General features: G+C 52.0%; 1 protein-coding gene across 1 annotated transcript; it reads left to right on the top strand.

The window, feature by feature from the left end:
* The first annotated feature begins 7218 nt into the window (after positions 1 to 7218).
* On the top strand, positions 7219 to 11259 carry LOC147645239 (uncharacterized). Its single transcript, XM_086874821.1, has 2 exons — positions 7219 to 9361; positions 9427 to 11259. The coding sequence occupies exon 2, from the start codon at positions 9832 to 9834 to the stop codon at positions 11131 to 11133; it is 1302 nt and encodes a 433-aa protein (XP_086730947.1). The 5' UTR covers positions 7219 to 9361; positions 9427 to 9831; the 3' UTR covers positions 11134 to 11259.
* Positions 11260 to 18122: the final 6863 nt, after the last annotated feature.

Below are 18122 nucleotides of genomic sequence, written 5' to 3'. Positions count from 1 at the left end.
GCAAGCTGGTAATGCAGCTGTGACAGGGACATCACGTATGGGCATGGAGATGTGAAATGTGTGGTGCAGGTGTCCCTGAGGGAGGTGTTGGCCTTTCCTGTGAAGCTGCAGAGGGGAACCTGTTGAGAGAGGAGATGGCTGAGGCCCCAGCTGCAGCTGGCACACAGGGACCCTCCTGCACACTGGGAGATTCTCACTGTGCTCAAAGTTTCCCTCTGAAGACTAAGAGCTGAATGTGGATGGGCTTAACAGCTGATCTGCAGGCCAAACAATTGAGTTAGCAAAAGGAGAAATTGAGAAAATACAAGTTTATCCATAGCAAGGAAGAAAGCAAGGCCGTTAGCATGGAAACCAATAAAAAGGGATATAAGGGGTATTTGCAGTTGTAATAAATGGAATTGGTTCGTGCTAACTAAATTGTAACTGTTATTAAAGTTCTTATTTGAAACAATCAAGAATCAGTGTTACAAAGCAGATGTACCCCTTTGCAGATGTTACATGTCAAAATTAAGGTACAGGATGTAGTTTAGAAGATAAATGGTGTCTCAAGACCAAAATGGCCAAAATTAGAACAAATTTAGGCACTGGGCCTAAAGATTAGTAAACATAAGGCTAATTAGTAGACTAACACAACACAAGGCTTAGTACGCACGTGCAGACCAGTAGGGTTATCCAAAGGACAATGAGGAAGAGGAGAAGCCTTCACCAAAAGACCACCAAAAGAAGACTGAAGACCCCCTAACAACAAGTGAGGCATGTGCCATGAAGAAAAGTGATGTAAAGTCAGAAAAACTTGAGATAGGAGGGAACTTAGAGGAAACATTAAGGAATATGTATAAGGATACAGTATATAAGTTTAGCTTGAAGTGCTTTGTTTTGAATGTGAGGCAGGGTGGGAAGCCTCTGTACCCTGGTCAGTTTTGCTTATGCTTTAATCATACTTAATTACTAGCAGATTACATATATAAATTTTAATGTTTTATTAAACTGTATTGTTTTACTAAACTGTACTCTTTTATACCACATTACTATTCAGTTTAGTAAATTGTATCCATTTTCAATTAAACTGCCATTAACCCCAGGGACCTAGTTGTCAAAATTCTAATTTCATTTATAACAATATTTTAACAAAGAAGGCTGTTACAACAACATTGGTATTTACCAAACATGACACAACATGAGCTATATTAACAAAGAAGGCCCCTTACGGTGACAACATTCTACTGTTCAAACTGTAAAACATTGTCCTGGGTTGCAGTATATTCTATCACCATCCTCATGTACTGTTGAAACCAGGTGAGGCAGTGCTCCCTGCCTCCCCCCCCCCCCCCCCCCCCGGGCTACCTTCTGTTAATGGGCCCATCAATGCCCTGCCCCATGACTCATAGATAACTTCCCCCTGTATTGTCCCCTGTTAATGGGCCCACCACTGCCTTGCTGCATAACTCAGAGATAACTTCCTCCTGGACTGTTTTCTGTTAATGGCTCATCAAGGCCTTATCTCATGACTCACCATCCCATTGTGAGATGCTCCTCCCCGAGGGAGGAGCCAAGCATTCCATACTGGATATAAGCTGAGAATTCGAACACCACAGCAGCCCTTACCTACGGGACTTCCAGAGGACAGGAGCTACTGCTGGACTTTCAGCTGAAGACCAGACCCCCTTTCTTCCAGAGGATCACGCTTCAACAAGACCACCTCATCTGGACGACTACCATCACCCTAACAGGGTTCCAGGCTGTATTCTGACTCTGTCAGTGTTTTTGATATTATTGCATTTATTCTTTTTATCATTTTCCTATTAAATTATAATTCTGACTTGCGATCTCTCACTGGTTTGATTTCAAACTAGTACAAACATCTTTGTGTACTGATCAGGAGGTCACGATTTACTCTTTACAATCCTGATGCTGAATGTCTCCTGAGGAGGTCTGGTCAGGGAGAAGAATGAGCCCCTTGTGGGCTGCCCCTGTTTGGACAACCTGCTCCTCACCCCGAGCCTCAGCATGTCTGACATCGCCCACCTGGGACTGACATCCCAAAACATTGAAAACATTTCTCTTTGTAATTTTTCTTTATAATTAAAATCTAATTAATTAATCAAAATAAAATTTTATTTTTATAATACTATTATTCTGTATTTTTATAACCTAATTTTTATATTTATATAAAAGAATTGCTACGTTTTTAGCAACTAAAAACATTATCGGTCCTTGGTTCAAAGTAGCACATTTCCTTTCATTAATTAATTGACCACTATTTCTCCCTCTTTATGCTAATTACAACTATTTTTAGTCCTTTGATCATCATTTTTATCATTTTCTCAGACAGGGTAAAAGGGGCCACTTTGGGGTCCATGGGGACTTTTCTGAGGAACATTTGGGGCAGTTTTGGGTCGGGGGACGGAACTTAGAGAGAACTTGGGGGTCTGGAGGACACATGGGGAGCCGAGAGGGCACTTGGAGCGGCATTTAGGGATTCTGTGAGACAATTCGGGGTTCGGGGGAGCACTTGGAGGTCCAGGGGGGCACTTGGAGGTCAGGGAGGGGAATCTGGGGGCCCTTCGGGGTCCCGGCGGGCACTTGGGGGGCTGTAACAGGGAATCTCTGGGTCGCGGGGGATGATGGGAGTTGTAGGCGCCGGTATAATGAGGCTTAATGGGCCGCGGAGCATCACGGGAGTTATAGGCGCAGCTCTAATAGGCTCCGGTAAGGCGCGTGGCATGACGGGAGATTAAGTCCCGCCCGGAATAGCGCTCTATGGGCGCCGCGGAGCATGATGGGAGCTGTAGTCCCGGAAGTGGCTCCGAAGGCGCGTTCGGCGGTGTGGGGAAGCCCTTGGAGAAGACTTCTGCGTCCGAGCTGCAGGTGCTCTGGGCGAATGTACACGGCTCGGGAGCACTTGAGGGGAACCTGCGGAGCTGTAACCGGGCTCTTTAGGGCGCGGGGCACGGCAGGAGGTTTGGGCGTGGAACTGTGTTGTGGGATGATGGGAGATGAATTCCCAGCAGTGGCTGGAAGGGGAATCTGTGGGGTCGGGAGCATTCGGGGATCCAGGGACGCTTTGGGGGGTCCCGAACGGGCAGTGAGGGGGCACTCGGGGATCCTGAAGGGTCTGGGGGACACATGGGACATATGGGGGGCGATCCCGGGGTTCTGGGGAGCGCAGGGCATATTCCCAGTTCCTCACAGCCTGGTCTCAATTGCCCCCTGGAGGCTCCTACTGACTGCCAGTATGATCCCAGTCTGATCCCAGTGTGATGTCAGTACACAGCCAGTGCAATCTCAGCCACTGCCAGGATGATCCCAGTCCAAACCAGTCTCTGCCAGTGCTGCCACTCCTGGGATCCCCCAGCCCTCTCTGTGTTCCCCCCTCCCACATCTCCCCAGAGGATCCCCAAGGGCTGGCAGTCCCCAGCCAGGGTCCCCAGCCAGCCCCAGGTTGGATCTGCAGCCCCCAATTTTCCCAGTTTCCCTCTCCTTTTCCCCGGGCCGGGTTCCCCCCGTCCCCAGCGGGTGGGAGCAGCGGAGAGCCCCGCGCTGCCCATCCCGACCTGTCCCGGCTCCATCCCCGCTCCTGCCGTGGGCTGTGAGGGGTTTGGGAACGGGGCACCGAGGGTGTCACTGCTCCTGGGGGAGGAGGAGGAGGAGGGATGGAAGGGGAGGGATGAAGAAGGAGAGAGAGAAGGGATGGAAGTAGGAGAAGGAGGTGGGGTTATGGAGGAAGAGGAGGAGGAAGGATGGAAGGGGAGGAGAGGGAGGAAGAGGAGGGACAAAGGAGGATCAGGGAAAGGAGAAGTAACCACAAGGTCGAGCACTCCCTGAATTCATAGCCCCCTCCTGTGGGATCATCACCCACCATCCCACAGGTGATGGGGGAGTGGGAGCTTTGCCCGGATATCCTGGGGGGGTCCCTGGGTTGGGTTTATTTTGTGGGGGGGGAGGTTTGGAGAATGTGGAACTCCAAAGCTGAGCGAAAAATCCTACTTGGGGGGACATTGGGGGGTCTCACCATCCCTAAGTGGGGAAATGGAAACAGGGGGAACTTTTCAGATTCCTGGCACTCCCAGCAGCCTGGGGATGGTAGGGACCGAGCAGACAGGTTGTCCCCAGTACAAGCTTGACTCCCAGCAGCTGGGACTGGGGGGAACCCTTGAACCCCAAACAGGAGAGACTAGAGTTGGGGAAATCCTGGGAGGCATTTTCAGAGCTGAATCTTGGTGTTTTTTGGAGGTTTTATGGACCCCAGATGTCCGGTGACTTCTAGAGACAAGCTTGGACAGAGGGACCTTCAAACTCAATGTCCTCATCCCTTGTATTTCCCCAAACCAGGATTTCCCATTCCCAAACCTTGGCTGGATGGAGAAGGAGGCTACGAGGAAGAGGAAGATGCCCCAGGACACCCAGGCAGGTGAGGAGGAAGTCAGTGCCCCTTTCCCCCTCTCTCCTGCTCCATCTCCCAGCCCAGCCTGGCCCCTGGCTGCAGGACAACCCCGCTGCCGACGCCGTCCTGCCGGGGACGCACTGGGGGGATCTCCTTCCCCTTCCCTCTGGCACGGAGGCAAATCCCATCCTCTCCTTGTCCTTCCTCCCCCAGACCAGGAGCTGAGGATGGAGACCAGAGAGGACAAATCCCCACAGCAGAACCTCATGGAAGAAGCTGTTTTGAGTGGCTCCACAGCACAGGAATTCAACAGGGAAGAAAAGCCATGGAGATCCCACAGGAGGAGGGGCTCCAAACCCATCCCAGGGTGCTCTGAGGAGGAAAGACCCACCCTGTGCCGGGAAGGCGGCCAGAGATCCAGCCGGGGCTCTGAGCTGGTGGTCCATGAGCAGCTTCAGGATGGGGAGAAGCCGTACAAGTGCTTGGAGTGTGGGAAGAGCTTCAGCCAGAGCAACAGCCTGATCCGCCACCAGATGATCCACACTGGGGAATGGCCCTACAAGTGTGGAGAATGTGGGAATGGCTTCTACTGCCGCTCCCACCTCATCATCCACCAGCGCATCCACACTGTGGAGAGGCCCTACGAGTGTGGGGAGTGTGGGAAGAGGTTTCAGACCAGCTCCAGTCTCCTCCTGCACCAGCGGATTCACACGGATGAGAGGCCCTTCCGCTGCCCTGACTGTGGGGAGGGCTTCAAGCAAAACTCCCACCTCGTCACCCACCGGCGCATCCACACTGGGGAGAGGCCCTACGAGTGTGGGGAATGTGGGAAGAGCTTCAGCCAGAGCTCCAGCCTGATCAGCCACCAGAGAACCCACACTGGGGAACGTCCCTATGAGTGTGAGGAATGTGGGATGACCTACAGCCGGAGGTCCCAACTGATCATCCACCAGATGATCCACACTGGGGAGAGGCCCTACGAGTGTCTCCAGTGTGGGAAGAGATTTCAGACCAGCTCCCATCTCCTCCAGCACCAGCTGATTCACACAGATGAGAGGCCCTTCCACTGCCCTGACTGCAGGAAGGGCTTCAAGGACAACTCCAACCTCATCAGGCACCGGCGTATCCACACTGGGGAGAGGCCCTATGAGTGTCCCCAGTGTGGGAAGAGCTTCAGCCAGAGCTCTAACTTGACCCAACACCAACGGAGGCACCGGTAAGGGAAGCCCTGCGAGTGTCCCAAGTGCAGGAAGGTGTCCATGCGCTGCTCCAGCTCCATCCCCCATCAGAGGACCCACGTTGGGCAGAGCCCTGATGACCCACGTACCCAGTGATCTGTGTTGGGAAAACACTGGGCTGGTGGTCATTTTGATTTGGCCCTAATTTTCTTTTGATTCATCTTCATCCCTTTAAAACAGACAAAATTGGGGTAAAAGTCTACAGATTCATCAAAGGCATCTAAAACATCTCTTTTACTAGTGCTTGAAGGGAATCTGGTATTCAGGGAGGTAATGGGGAGGGTTTTGGGGGTATTTGGTTTATTTGTCTCCATCTCTTGGCACTCAAGGAGATGAGCGAGTTCTATCTGTCACCTCAAAAGCACTCAGTGCCATTGAAATCTACTCAATCCCACCCAAAATGACTGGATTCAACAGTCCCTCACGGTGTGTTGCCTTAAATTTTAGCTTTCATATTTTTCAAATTCTGCACTGCCTAGGTTTGTAGTTTTGAACTTCCTATTAAGTGCTAGTGAGCTCTCTTCAGAGAGTAGGTAGACAAAACAATTCCTTTTCTAGCTTGATACCAAGGACAACTGTTACAAGTTCCACGCCCAAAAGCATGAACAAGGGTGGACTGAAGAGAGAAAACAAGGATGGGACTTCCTCATCTGAAGCTGTAATTGGACAATGAATCCAAATATGCAGATGGACCTAAACTTCTGAAAATGTGAGACCTCATGATCACTTGTCCATTTTTGTGACCATTTCTGGTCCATTTTGGGTGTAGCCCTGTCCAGGTTCTTGTACTGCCCAAGGTGTATCCTTTAAGACCTTTTAATAAACTTTATTCTTAACTCTGTCCAGCCTCTGTTCTAGGCCAGCCTTCTAAAGGCATCAGGTGGAATGGGGTTGGAAGGGGACGGGGTGAAGTGGGATGGAAATCAGGTGAGTTGAGAATGGCAGTGGATGGGGCAGGAGAGGTGGGATAGAGTTTGGGAGGTGTGAAATGAAGGAAATTTGTCTTGGGAAGGGGGTCTTGATGTCCAGCAGGGATGGGATGGGTTGGGGTTGGGATTGGGGATGTGGGGTGGGGTCTGCAATGAGACAGCCAAAGTTTGGGGATGATGAAGGGAGGGGGAGCCCATTATTGAATGAGGTTTTGGATATTCAACATTCCTGAAGAGATTTTGGGGCATCTCACATTTCTGAGGCACTTTTGGGGCACTCCCCAGCTCTTGGGGTGTTCCTGAGAGCAGCTCCATGGACCCCCATTGCCAGGGCTGGTTGCCATGGGCTCAAGCTCAGAGCTGTAGCCAGAGTGCGTTGCCTCAGCGCTGGAGAGCAGAGAAATGATGAATGGCCCCAGACATCTCCAGGGTGTGTTTGGGGGCAGAGCAAGTTCTGCCTGTGTGGGGCGGTCACTGCCCCAGCCCTGCCACTGCAGCCTCTGCTCCAGCCCCAAAGTGGCTGCCAAGCCCCTGGCACCCCAAAAACCCCAGCTGGGAGAGGGAGCAGAGCAGGTGAGGCTGTGACACGGGTGTGACACTGACCTGTGCCACGGCCCTGGAGCTCACAGCAGCTGCGATGGCGCTGGATCCAAGGCTAATTGTGGATCTTTGTCCCTCTCTTTTCTCCTGACTTCCAGTTTTCAAAATCTGGATAGCTTGAAGTTGGATGGGTTGGACGAGTTGGCTCAGTCAGTGCTTGTTGCAGTGTGTTTATTTTGTTCTGATTATTAAGTGAATGGTTTGTTCCTGTTGTTATCCCCCTATGATTGTGTAATGGTTTTGCCCTCCTGTCAGTTTTTGTAAACCCCTCCCCTTTTTCCTGAACCTTCCTTTTCCATCACCTTTAGCCTGCCCCTGGTCCCTGTCATTCAATGTAAACCCAACCCTTTGTTCCAGCAAGTTCCCTGCCTTTCATCCCCTACTCAAAGCCCCATTGGCTTTGTGACTGCCACCCCTCCCAAATGTTACCCCTATTGGCTCCTAGTATTGTGAACCCTCCTCCCGACTCCTCCCATACTGTATTCCCATTGGTCCTTGGTTTGTACCCTCCCCTCTTTAAATTGGAGAGCACAGGAGTGCTCAGGGCTCAGAGTCCTTGGGTCCCTGTGTGTCTTTCCAGCCCTCGTCCTGTCACCGCTCCTTTCCCTCAATAAATCCTGTTCCTGGAAAGCTGCTTGGACTCTGGGTCTCCTCCATCTCCTCACTGAAGCCCACGACGCTCAGATCCGCAGAGCCTTGAGTGGCGGAGAGGCTCTGAAGGCTCGGTCTAGGGAAAACAGCTCCCAGACCGTTCCCCACTCCTGGTGCTGCCAGTGGCCAGTGAGCAGAGCTAGCCCAGGTGTGAAGGGCCGCGGCGGGCAGCGTCAGGCCATGGCCGAGGGGGCCTGGACCCACCCGGAGCTCCTCCCGGAGCCCAGCGGACTCCAGCTCAGCGGGGGCCGGCAGCGGGGCACGGCTTAGGCTCAGCAAGGTGTGAGCAGCCGTGGTCCGGCCCAGCCTCAGCCGGGGTCCCGCAGCCTCCCGTCCCCACCCGGTCACTGCTGGGGCCAGCCCGGCCCCGCCAGGCCGAGCCTGTGCGATTCAGCCCTTCTGGGACACAGGGCCAGAAAGACTTCAGCCCTGAAGCAGCAGGCTTTGAGTTCAAGCCTTGGGAAGCACTTGCCAAAGGCTTGATGGCAATTCATACGTTCATCAAGTCACCCCACTCAAAGTTATGTTTCTAGAATCTTCCTTTATCTCTCCCCTAATTGGTTGCAATTCGTCGCAGTATTTTGCATCTTTCTAACCCCAGTCTGTGTCTGGACCCGTGCCCTCAGACTGTGCCCTCACACCTCCCCTAGATATTGTTGTGTCTGCCCCTAGGCCTGGTCTTTGCACTTTGCTCCTGTGCTGCGCAGGCTTTATGGGCCTCATCCCTACTTGATTTTCCTATTCCAGTTGGTTTTGGGGACTCCAGCGAACCCGCTCCTTTAATTTCCTCCTCGGTTGCCCGGGTGTCAGGGGACCCTGAAGCTTTAAGGATTGTTGTGGCCACTGTCAGCACGACTGCAAGGGCCGCAGTGCAGCGGGGCCCGGCCCGACCGGCAGCCGGGTACCTCCTCAAAGGTGGAAGCAAGAGAGAGATTTCCCTGGCTTGCCTGTCTGCAAAATGTCAATCTCACCGAGGTGGATCCAGCTTTTTAAATGCTTTAATAGGTAGTCAGTTCCCACAGCTAGCCAGCTCTTGGATTTTGCTTGGCACAGGGGCAGCTCTCGCTTAGCAGCTCCTCTCAGTAAAATCATTTCCATGGGGGGCTTCTTCCCTGCTCACCAAATAGCAATTCATGCAAAAGCAGCACAAACTGTTCTTCCTGTCCTCCTATCTTTGCCAGAGAGTGCCTTTCAAAGGGATAATAATTGGGAGTGAGGGGGTTTACATTTTCCATTGCAAAGGAGCCTCCTGCCTTCCTTAGCAGGCCCCTGTCTTTCAAACGAAGACACACACGGTCTCCTTTTGCACCTTCACTTGGCCCCAGCCACTCCTGATCATTTGAAGGAGCAGCTCAGAAGAAGGGGCTGCAATCCCCCAAGGCCTGGGCTGCTCCAGGCCGCTCCTGGTGCCTTGGGCTGTTGAAGGGGTGCCGGGGTGGCCTTTGTGACACAGGCACAGGGTGCCAGGGTGGCCTTTGTGACACAGGCATGGGGTGCTGGGGTGGCCTTTGTGACACAGGCACGGGGTGCTGGGGTGGCCTTTGTGACACAGGCACGGGGTGCCGGGGTGGCCTTTGTGACACAGGCAGGGGGTGCCGGGGTGGCCTTTGTGACACAGGCACAGGGTGCTGGGGTGCCCTTTGTGACACAGGCACGGGGTGCCGGGGTGGCCTTTGTGACACAGGCACGGTGTGTCAGGGCCCGTGGTGACGCGGGACCTTGCGGTGCCCAAAGTCCATTGTGACATGGCAGAGCCCCGCCCCGGCTGGGGGGTATATAAAGGGCTTGTGGGGCCTGGGTCAGTCCCAGGACAGTGGCTGTGTCCAGGTACCTGTGTGCACCAGAGGACTGCAGGCACAGAGGAGGAGAAGGTAAAGCCCAAGTCCCAGCCCTGCCCAGGCCCTGGCCCGGCTCACAGAGAGCCCAGGCCTTGAGGGAGCAGCAGGAGGAGGCTGAGAGCGCAAGCAGAGGGAGGAGAGGAGCCGTGGAGTCCTGCGCTGAGGAAGAGACAGAGCTCTGCTGAGGAGAAATGAACAAGTTCCAGCAAGGGACTCCAGGGGAAGCCTGCACTGAGCCACAGCTGTCCCCAGGAGAAGCCCAGAGCTGCCAGGAGCTCTCTGAGTGGGATGAAGGCCTTGAGCAAGAGCTGGTCCAAGTATGGGGGAGCTACTGGCATTTCTGGGACTGGGATGAGGGCAGGGAGCAAGAGCCCTCCCCAGTTGTCTCCGAGTGGGATGAGTGCAGGGAGCAGGAGCCGTGGCAGGCGGACAGCGATCACGGTCGGGAATTCTCAGATTGGGAAGAATCTCCTGAGCAGTGGCTGTCCCCAGGAGAAGGCACGAGCCGCCGGGCACTCTTGGACTGGGAAGCTTGCCGCAAGCAAGAGCTGTGCCAGGATGGCCAGGAGATGACTGGAGGCAAAGCAAAGAGAAAATCCTCCAGGTCCAGCTGGGATGATGACAGTGATGGAGAGCTGGCTCAGGACAGCAGGGAATACTGCGACATCCTGTGCAGCCAGCTCAAGCCCTGGCAGTGGGAGGACGATGACTGGGATGAGGTGAGCGTCCCGGAGCTGCACGAGGAAGGAGAAGAGGCCAGGCAGCAGAGACTGGCAGATTTAGCCCGAGAGGGAATCCTGCTGCCTGTCCCTGGAGAAACTTGGGTGGAGTGCCAGGAGCCCGAGCTGTGCCCGCAAGAGCAACTCTGTGCCGGGCCTGGCCCTCTGGCAGCCCAAGCCACGGTGGAAGATGTCTCTTCTCCTGGGCAGCTGCTTCCCCCCAGGAAAGGCTGCTCGCTCTTGAGGTGGGCACTGTGGGAGCTGCAGGGGCTGTGGGGGCTGCGGGGGCTGTTCCACTGCCCCTGCCTGGCGGCACAGCCACAGGATCAGCGCCCGCTGCCAGCAGCGCTGGGCTGCAGATGGCGGCTGCCCCGCGGCCTGCCCGGCGCCCCGAGGGAGCCGCACGGGCTGCCCCGGCCTGCGCTGGCCCTGCGGGCCGAGTCGGCCCCAGCCGCTCTGCGGCACCCCCGGGGCGGCTCCCCGAGGGCACACGGCAGCCCAAAGCGGCACCCAAAGGGGGACCCTCGCTGCTGGGGCTCCGCGCCGCATCCCGGCCCATCGTCCGGCTGGGAAGGCACCTGGAAAGTCATCGGCTCCCAGCGGCAGCCTGGCACCGCCAGCGGCACCCCTGCACCGGGTCCCCGAGGGCCACAGCCACACGGCTCTTGGCCCTTTGCAGGGACACTGGCTCCAGCTCCTCCCTGCTGGACTCCAAGGCCATTTCTTCTCCTCCGGAAAGGACTCCATGCTGATCCTGTGGCACTTTGGCCATGAGGAATGGACACAGACAGGAGGTGTTGCTCCCAGGACACGACGGCGGCCTGCTGGACTGCAACACACACAATTCTAACAAAAGAAAAGAAAGTTGCTTTTAGGAAGTAGTAGTAGGAAAGAAAAAAACCCAACACCCCTCCCCCCCCATTAAAACCTTCATAAGACCCTCCCGAAACCAAAAAATGATAAAGAATAAGAATAGGAATATTAGGAAGAAGAGGTAGAAGCTGAAGTAGATGAAGACGTAGTAGTACTTAAAACATGGAAAATTACGAATAAGAATAAAATGTTGGAGTCTGGAATACAGAGTGTGTGCCCTTGTTTCTGATACTTAGTTATAAGATCCAGGTATAAGTTCCCCCAGGCAGGGCAGGTCCCTGGGTGCTGCCCCTGGCCCAGATAGTTTTCAGATGGGAAAAACTATCAGAAGTAAGGTTTTAGAAGACAAAATGTCTTCCCTGCTGACAGCACCGTAAGGAATAGCTGCAGGGCAGAGTTTTAAAAACAGAGGTTGTCTTGACCTCTCTACAGCCTTGCATGGTGCTCAGCATGATAGATCAGGGGAAAAAATATTATAGTGGTGTGGTAGAAGCCTCAGGGAGACAAAGAGTTACGTTGTCCTACCCCAAACCCCTTGAGAAGGGTGGCCCAGGAGTTCTGATTGGGTTTGAGTCCCTGCAGGGTTCTCCCTTGCTGTGCTTCTACTGGTCCCTGACCCTGAACTCCACCCTCAAAGGTGGGGACCCTTGAGAGTTCTGTCCCTCAAAAACCCCTGCTGTGCCTCTGTTCGGGGCTCTCTGTTCTGGACCTGACTTTGTTCCCATGCTGAATAAATGGTTTCGTGAACTGGGAGCCCGTCTCGGTTGGTGTTTGATGCTGGTCCCCAGAATCCTGCTGCTTCTCTGGACGAGATCCTGAGGTTGCTGACTGCAACATATGGTGAGAGAATGCGTGGCATCCAGTGAAGCAAGAGAACAGCAGGGCCCGGCTCCATGGACACCTCCTAAGTCACCGGCTGATGGCTTGAGAGCTGGCGAGAACCCTGCCTAAGAAATGAGGACTCGAGAGTACCCGGCAGGAAGGCTGGGTTGGGAGTGCCTCGGGCATGGGGACGAAAAGGGCTTACGGAGGTGTGGGAGCCGAGACCAGACACTGGGACAAAAACCTTACATCATCCAACGAGACATATTATGGACGATTATATTAACATTATGGACGATTATATTAACATTATGGACGATTTTGGATGGTATGGCTCTTCTGGTAGACTGTTTTTGTCTTCTGTGAAGTTCCTTTTTTTTTTTTTTGGTGTATACCTCCCTGTACCTTCCCCTTTCCCCTGTTCCTAAGGGCAGGACAAAGGGTGAAAAAAGCCAAGATGGCTCGGGGCTGCTGCTGTCTCCCCATCACCCCGGTGTCTTTCTGCCATCCCATCCCCTGTTTTCCTGAAGGCAGGCAGGGGACGGAGAACATCCAGAGTGATGCGGGTGTGCTGCCATCTGCCCCCTGTTCCGTGTCCTCCTTCACCCCCTGTCTTTCCATATTCCCTGTTCCTGGTCCGGGAAAGTCCATCCCGGCCTCCCCCCCATCCCAAGATGGCTCTGGCCACGCGGTCTGGGATCCCTTGTTTCCCACCTTGCTCCTTCTTTTCCAGCCCTGAACCTTCCCTTCCCCCAGTAACTCCTGCTTCGCTCCCACCCCTTTGTTCGGTGCTCCATCCCTGGGGGCTCTGCCTTTTCCATCCTGGGCAACACCTCCTCCGGGGAGATCGAAACTGGAACCGGAGCTCCCAAAGCCAGTGTTTCACCGAGATCATCTAAAGCAGCGATGCCCACATGGGAACCAGAGCCGAAACTGGAGATGGAAGAACTCTGCCCCTCGTGAGAGGAGATCTAAGAGCTGCACCCTTCCTAAAAGAGAATCCTAAACTGGAAGAGACTGAACTAAAAAACCATTATGTTTGCATTAAGTACCATCACCGTTTCATTTGCCCGGCATGGTCCGAGATTTAAATGTTTGTTTTCAATATTGTTTTTTCTGTTTGCTTAATGTGTTTTGTAATTGAGCTTTTGTTGTCCCACAAAGCAAAGCGGGTGCTCTGTGGAGGAGGTGAGATTTTAAGGTATATGTTTGGAAACATTTTAAACTCCTAATTATAATAAAAAAAAAAAAAATAAAAAAAAATAAAAAAGGAGCAGATGTGGCAGCGGCCTCAGGGGAGACAAAGAGTTACATTGTCCCACCCCAAACCCCTTGAGAAGGGCAGCCCAGGTGTTCTGATTGGGTTTGAGTCCCTGGGGGGTTCTCCCTTGCTGTGCTTCTACTGCTCCCTGACCCTGAACTCCACCCTCAAAGGTGGAAACCCTCGGGGGTTCTGTCCCTCAAAAACCCCTGCTGTGCCTCTGTTCGGGGCTCTCTGTTCTGGACCTGACTTTGTTCCCATGCTGAATAAATGGTTTCGTGAACGGGAGCCCGTCTCGGTTGGTGTTTGATGCTGGTCCCCAGAATCCTGCTGCTTCCCTGGATGAGATCCTGGAGTTGTGGACTGCAACAGCAGGGTATTGGATGAAATACACAAATTGACACATTGGGGGACGCAGGGTCTATGTGACCATTTCTTGAGGGAGAACATCTGCATAGGGGTTTATGATATAGCAAAGGCCATCACTCAGGGCTGTGTAACGTGTCAAAGGGTAAACCAACGAGTGATGACGAAACCCGTACCAGGGGGGAGGGAACTAGCGGAGAGACCCTTCCAAAATGTGTAAATTGATTTCACAGAAATGCCTCTAGGATAGGGATACAAACACCTGCTAGTGATCATAGATCACCTGACCCATTGGCCAGAGGCTTTTCCCACTTGGAATGAAACAGCGAGAGTAGTAGTCAAAATACTTTTGGAATATATTGTCCCCAGGTATGGGTTAATCAATAACATAGACTCGCACCAAGGCCCCCATTTCACTGCCCGTGTCCTCCAGGAAACCACTGAAGCCCTGGGGATAAAGTGGAGGTTACACACCCCATGGCATCCCCAGAGCTCCGGTCGGGTAGAATGGATGAATAAGACCATAAAAACGACCTTAACCAAGCTGACTCTGGAGACTAAATTAGATTGGATAAAATGTTTCCCTTTGGCTTTATTACAGATAAGAACCCGCCCTTGAGCAGATTTAGGGGTATCCCCCTATGAAATGTTATTTGGACTCCCCTTCCTAATTACTCCTTACAGCACTGCCCAGTATACGGAAGGGGAAGAAACCTCAAGGAGGTATTTGGAAACTGTTGTTAAAACTTTAGAAAACCTCAGGAAAAAAGGGTATCTCCCTCAAACTCCTCCCTTTGAGGTAGACACACACCATATCAACCCTGGGGATTGGGTATTGGTAAAATCTTGGGCTAACTCTCCTCTCACTCCAAAGTTTGAAGGACCCTACCAAGTTCAACTCACCACACATACGGCTGTGAGAACCCAGGAAAAAGGGTGGACACACGTGACTCGAGTTAAAGGACCAGTGGCACCACCAGATGGGGAAGTAAACTCTGAAAAAGATCCCTCTAACTGGACTGTTGTCCCCAACACGAAGGACTTGAAAATAACCTTAAGAAGGAAACCCAGAGACTAAAGTCCCCAGTCAGGAACTGGAATTACAACAGTTGTTGTTAAGTGTTCTCTTGGCTGCAACATTTGTGGTTAAGTGTTTCTTTAAAGTCTGTGAACTAATGTTAAGGTGTTTTCCAGTTCTGGTTAACTTGTAACTATTATTATTATTATTATTATTATTATTATTATTAGTTGAAAAAGTAAAAGAACCCCTCCCCCCCCGAATAAGGCTCCAATTTCCTAGCCAAGACTATATTCCTCCCTGGGCAGCTTTTCCCAAGACCAAAACCGACAACAGTAAAAAGGAGAAGGACAAAAAAAATAATAAAGCTGTAAGCCTTGGACCCAGACCTTCAAAAGAGTGTGAGGAAAACCCCAAGAGGCAAGACCAGGGGAGATCAAACATGGTTCCTGCTGGACTCTTGGGAGTCACGGACTGCAGGGAGCCTAAAAGGATCATCACAAGGCTCATGGTAGGTCTGGTGATAGCAATGCACCTCACCAATGCCATGGGGACAGACTCTTGCATGAAATGTTATTATCCCTTGTATGATGGGGAAAATCTAGGGTCCCTGGTAAGGGTCCACACAAATTTGAGTCCTTCTTGTTATAACAAATCACAATTAGAAGAATGCCAAGAAAACGGAAAAACATATTGGATTACCAGAAATACAGCCACTTTTAGAGAATGTCTTTTGGGAGACTGTCCCATGAGGGATACTTGGCTGTGCTTTGAAAAGAACGAACCAGTAAAAGGTGAACCTGATGTGGTGAAGGAGAAAAGAGTGGACATGAGCGTGGGAAATGAAGAATGGGAAAATTTGAGTGGGAAGAACTTGTTCATTGATTTGGTTGAAAACATCAGCAAGGAATTAAATATAACTGATTGTTGGGTATGTGGGAGTACTAAAATGTCTGATATTTGGCCCTGGGAGGGAATTAGCTTGAAACCTTGAGAAATTCTAAGCATAAAATGAACTGGGGAAGGCCAAAGAACACCAGGGTATAGGAGAAGAGAAAAATGGGAATTAAAGGCTAAGGTAATTGGGGAAGACTGTATTCTACATACTGGAAAAAGATATAGAACCCTGGTGGGGCGGATGGCATGCAAAAGATATAACGAAGAATCTAGGAACTAAATGGGTTCCCCCAGGAGCCCAACCTAAGATATTGATCCTTAGAGAAGAGGGAAAAAGGGTGCATTTATCACAAAGGGTATAACCTTTATGAATGTGCAGAAAAAGGGATCAATCCCTTCTGGGGAATTAGAAGCCTATCAAAGTATTGTGAGAACCCTTATTAAGACAGGGAAGGTTTTTGGAAAGCCCCAGATGATTTCTTTTGGATCTGCGAGGATGCAGCTTATACACATCTACCAGGAGACTGGTCAGGTAGCTGCACGATTGGGGTGATAAAGCCAGCTTTCTTCCTGCTCCCAAAAGAGATTGGCTCAGAGCTTGGAGTACCACTATATGACAACCTAAAGAGGCCCCTAAAAAGGAAGAGGAGAAGTGTAATAAGCACAGGAGGGACCCAGAATTGGAAAGGAACAGTCTGGACCCTGGAGGAAATAATAAGAACTTATGGGCCAGCGACCTGGGCCCAGGATGGGTCCTGGGGATATAGGACCCCAATATACATGTTAAACAGAATAATCAGGCTCCAAGCTGTAACTGAAATAACATCAAACAAAACAGCCCCAGCCTTGATCATATAAGTGACCACCTCTCCCAGACCTGATGTACCTGGTGTACCAACTCCGACTGGCAGTAGATTACCTTCTCGCTGATGAGGGGGGAATCTGTGGGAAGTTCAACACCTCTGAATGCTGCCTAGAAATAGATGATAAAAGTGAAGTAATCTGGAACATTTCTAAAGAGATCAGAAAAATCTCCTACTTGGGGAACCAAGAATGGATGCCGATCCTGAATACTGATTGGTGGGATAGTTTCTGGTCCTTTAAGGGCTGGTGGGAAAAGGTGGCATTCATTGGTATAGCGGGACTAGCAGGACTGTTATTTCTTCCCTGCGTCATCCCGTGTTTGATCAGAACAATTACCTCAGTAATAGAGTCTAGCAGCACGATCTACAACTCATTAGAAATAACCCAAGAGAAGGGAAAAACTAAGATCCTAATGTTAGAAAGTTCAGAGCTGAAAGAAGCAAAAAGGGTATATGACCAATACCAAAGACTAAAGAAATTTCACTACCAGGAGCCTGAACTAACAAATTGACACAGGCTGATGCCTGGTCAAATTAAAAGAGGGGGGATATTGCTATAAATAAAAATCCCAATGTTCAAATTATATGTTCCTGTTTCAATCCCAGTTTAGGTCCCTGGATAAGGGGTTTTGGTGTTGTTAGTCCCAAAAGGGTTCACTGTTAACAAGTTCGTACTTGTTTTATCCTTGCATTTGTATCCCCATCCCTTACCCCCTCCCAACTCATTGGGTAATTTAGCTGCTGCTACCCAGGATGAACTTCCCCATTTCCCATAAAGACTTGCACACGGGTGCATATTAAAATCATATTACCACCTGGGAGCAAAGACAGCCCTGGACAACGAGCCACGCTCAGGGAACATCTGGAGGACCCCACTGTGGAGGCAGCGGGGACCTGGGGAGACTGGGTGCGCCAATCTCAGTCCGGCAAGCTGGTTGCCATGACCTGGGCAGGACTTGAGAGGGAAGACACCCCTAGACCTTTGAGCCTAAGACAGAGTCTGTGGGTGATCCTGGTGAGGATAGAGGCTCCAGTCCTGCTGACAGTGGATGATGACAGGCCTGTGTGATCCTCGACATCGACCACAGGGAGCAGCGGCAGCATGCACCCCGAGCCCCCACCTCTAGGCCCAGTTCTCTCTAATAAAGGCTTGTTAATGGGAGCAGAAGGTCTCCTGGCCCTTTAATTCACCGCACCTGCACTGCCGGGGTAGGAGGCACAGCTGGGAGGAGAAAGGGGTGGGGGGAAGCTGGTTTTAGGGGTATTAATTTACTTCTCACAATCCTTCTCTAGTTTTTGGAATTTTCTGCCAGAAATCTCTCTCCTCTCCCACTCATCCACAGGTATTTGGGGCAGTTTTCTCCTTTTTGGGAGAAATCCGAGCGATGCACTGAGGCACCTAATTAGAGGTGGGAGAAGTGAGGCTCCAGGGCTTCCCGCTGAGCCGGAGCCACCGAACACCCAGGGCAGGGAAAAGCGGGCCGGGAGCTGCGGAGAACTTTGTTTGTGTTGGGAGCTCAATGGCGGCTCGGGCCGGGCCCGTTCCAGGCCTGTTCCTCATCTCCGCCCTTCCCCTCACACAGCCCGGGGCGGGCCCTGAGAGCGCGGGGCGGGGCTGTGCCGTGTGCAGAGCCCGCCGCTGGCTGCGATTGGCTGCTGCTGC

This window comes from Cyanistes caeruleus, unplaced genomic scaffold (assembly GCF_971803275.1).
Source record: "Cyanistes caeruleus unplaced genomic scaffold, bCyaCae1.hap1.1 HAP1_SUPER_30, whole genome shotgun sequence".
Taxonomy (NCBI): domain Eukaryota; kingdom Metazoa; phylum Chordata; class Aves; order Passeriformes; family Paridae; genus Cyanistes; species Cyanistes caeruleus.
The sequence above is the reverse complement of the archived record's forward strand: the minus strand, read 5'-3'. Positions and strand labels throughout refer to the sequence as shown.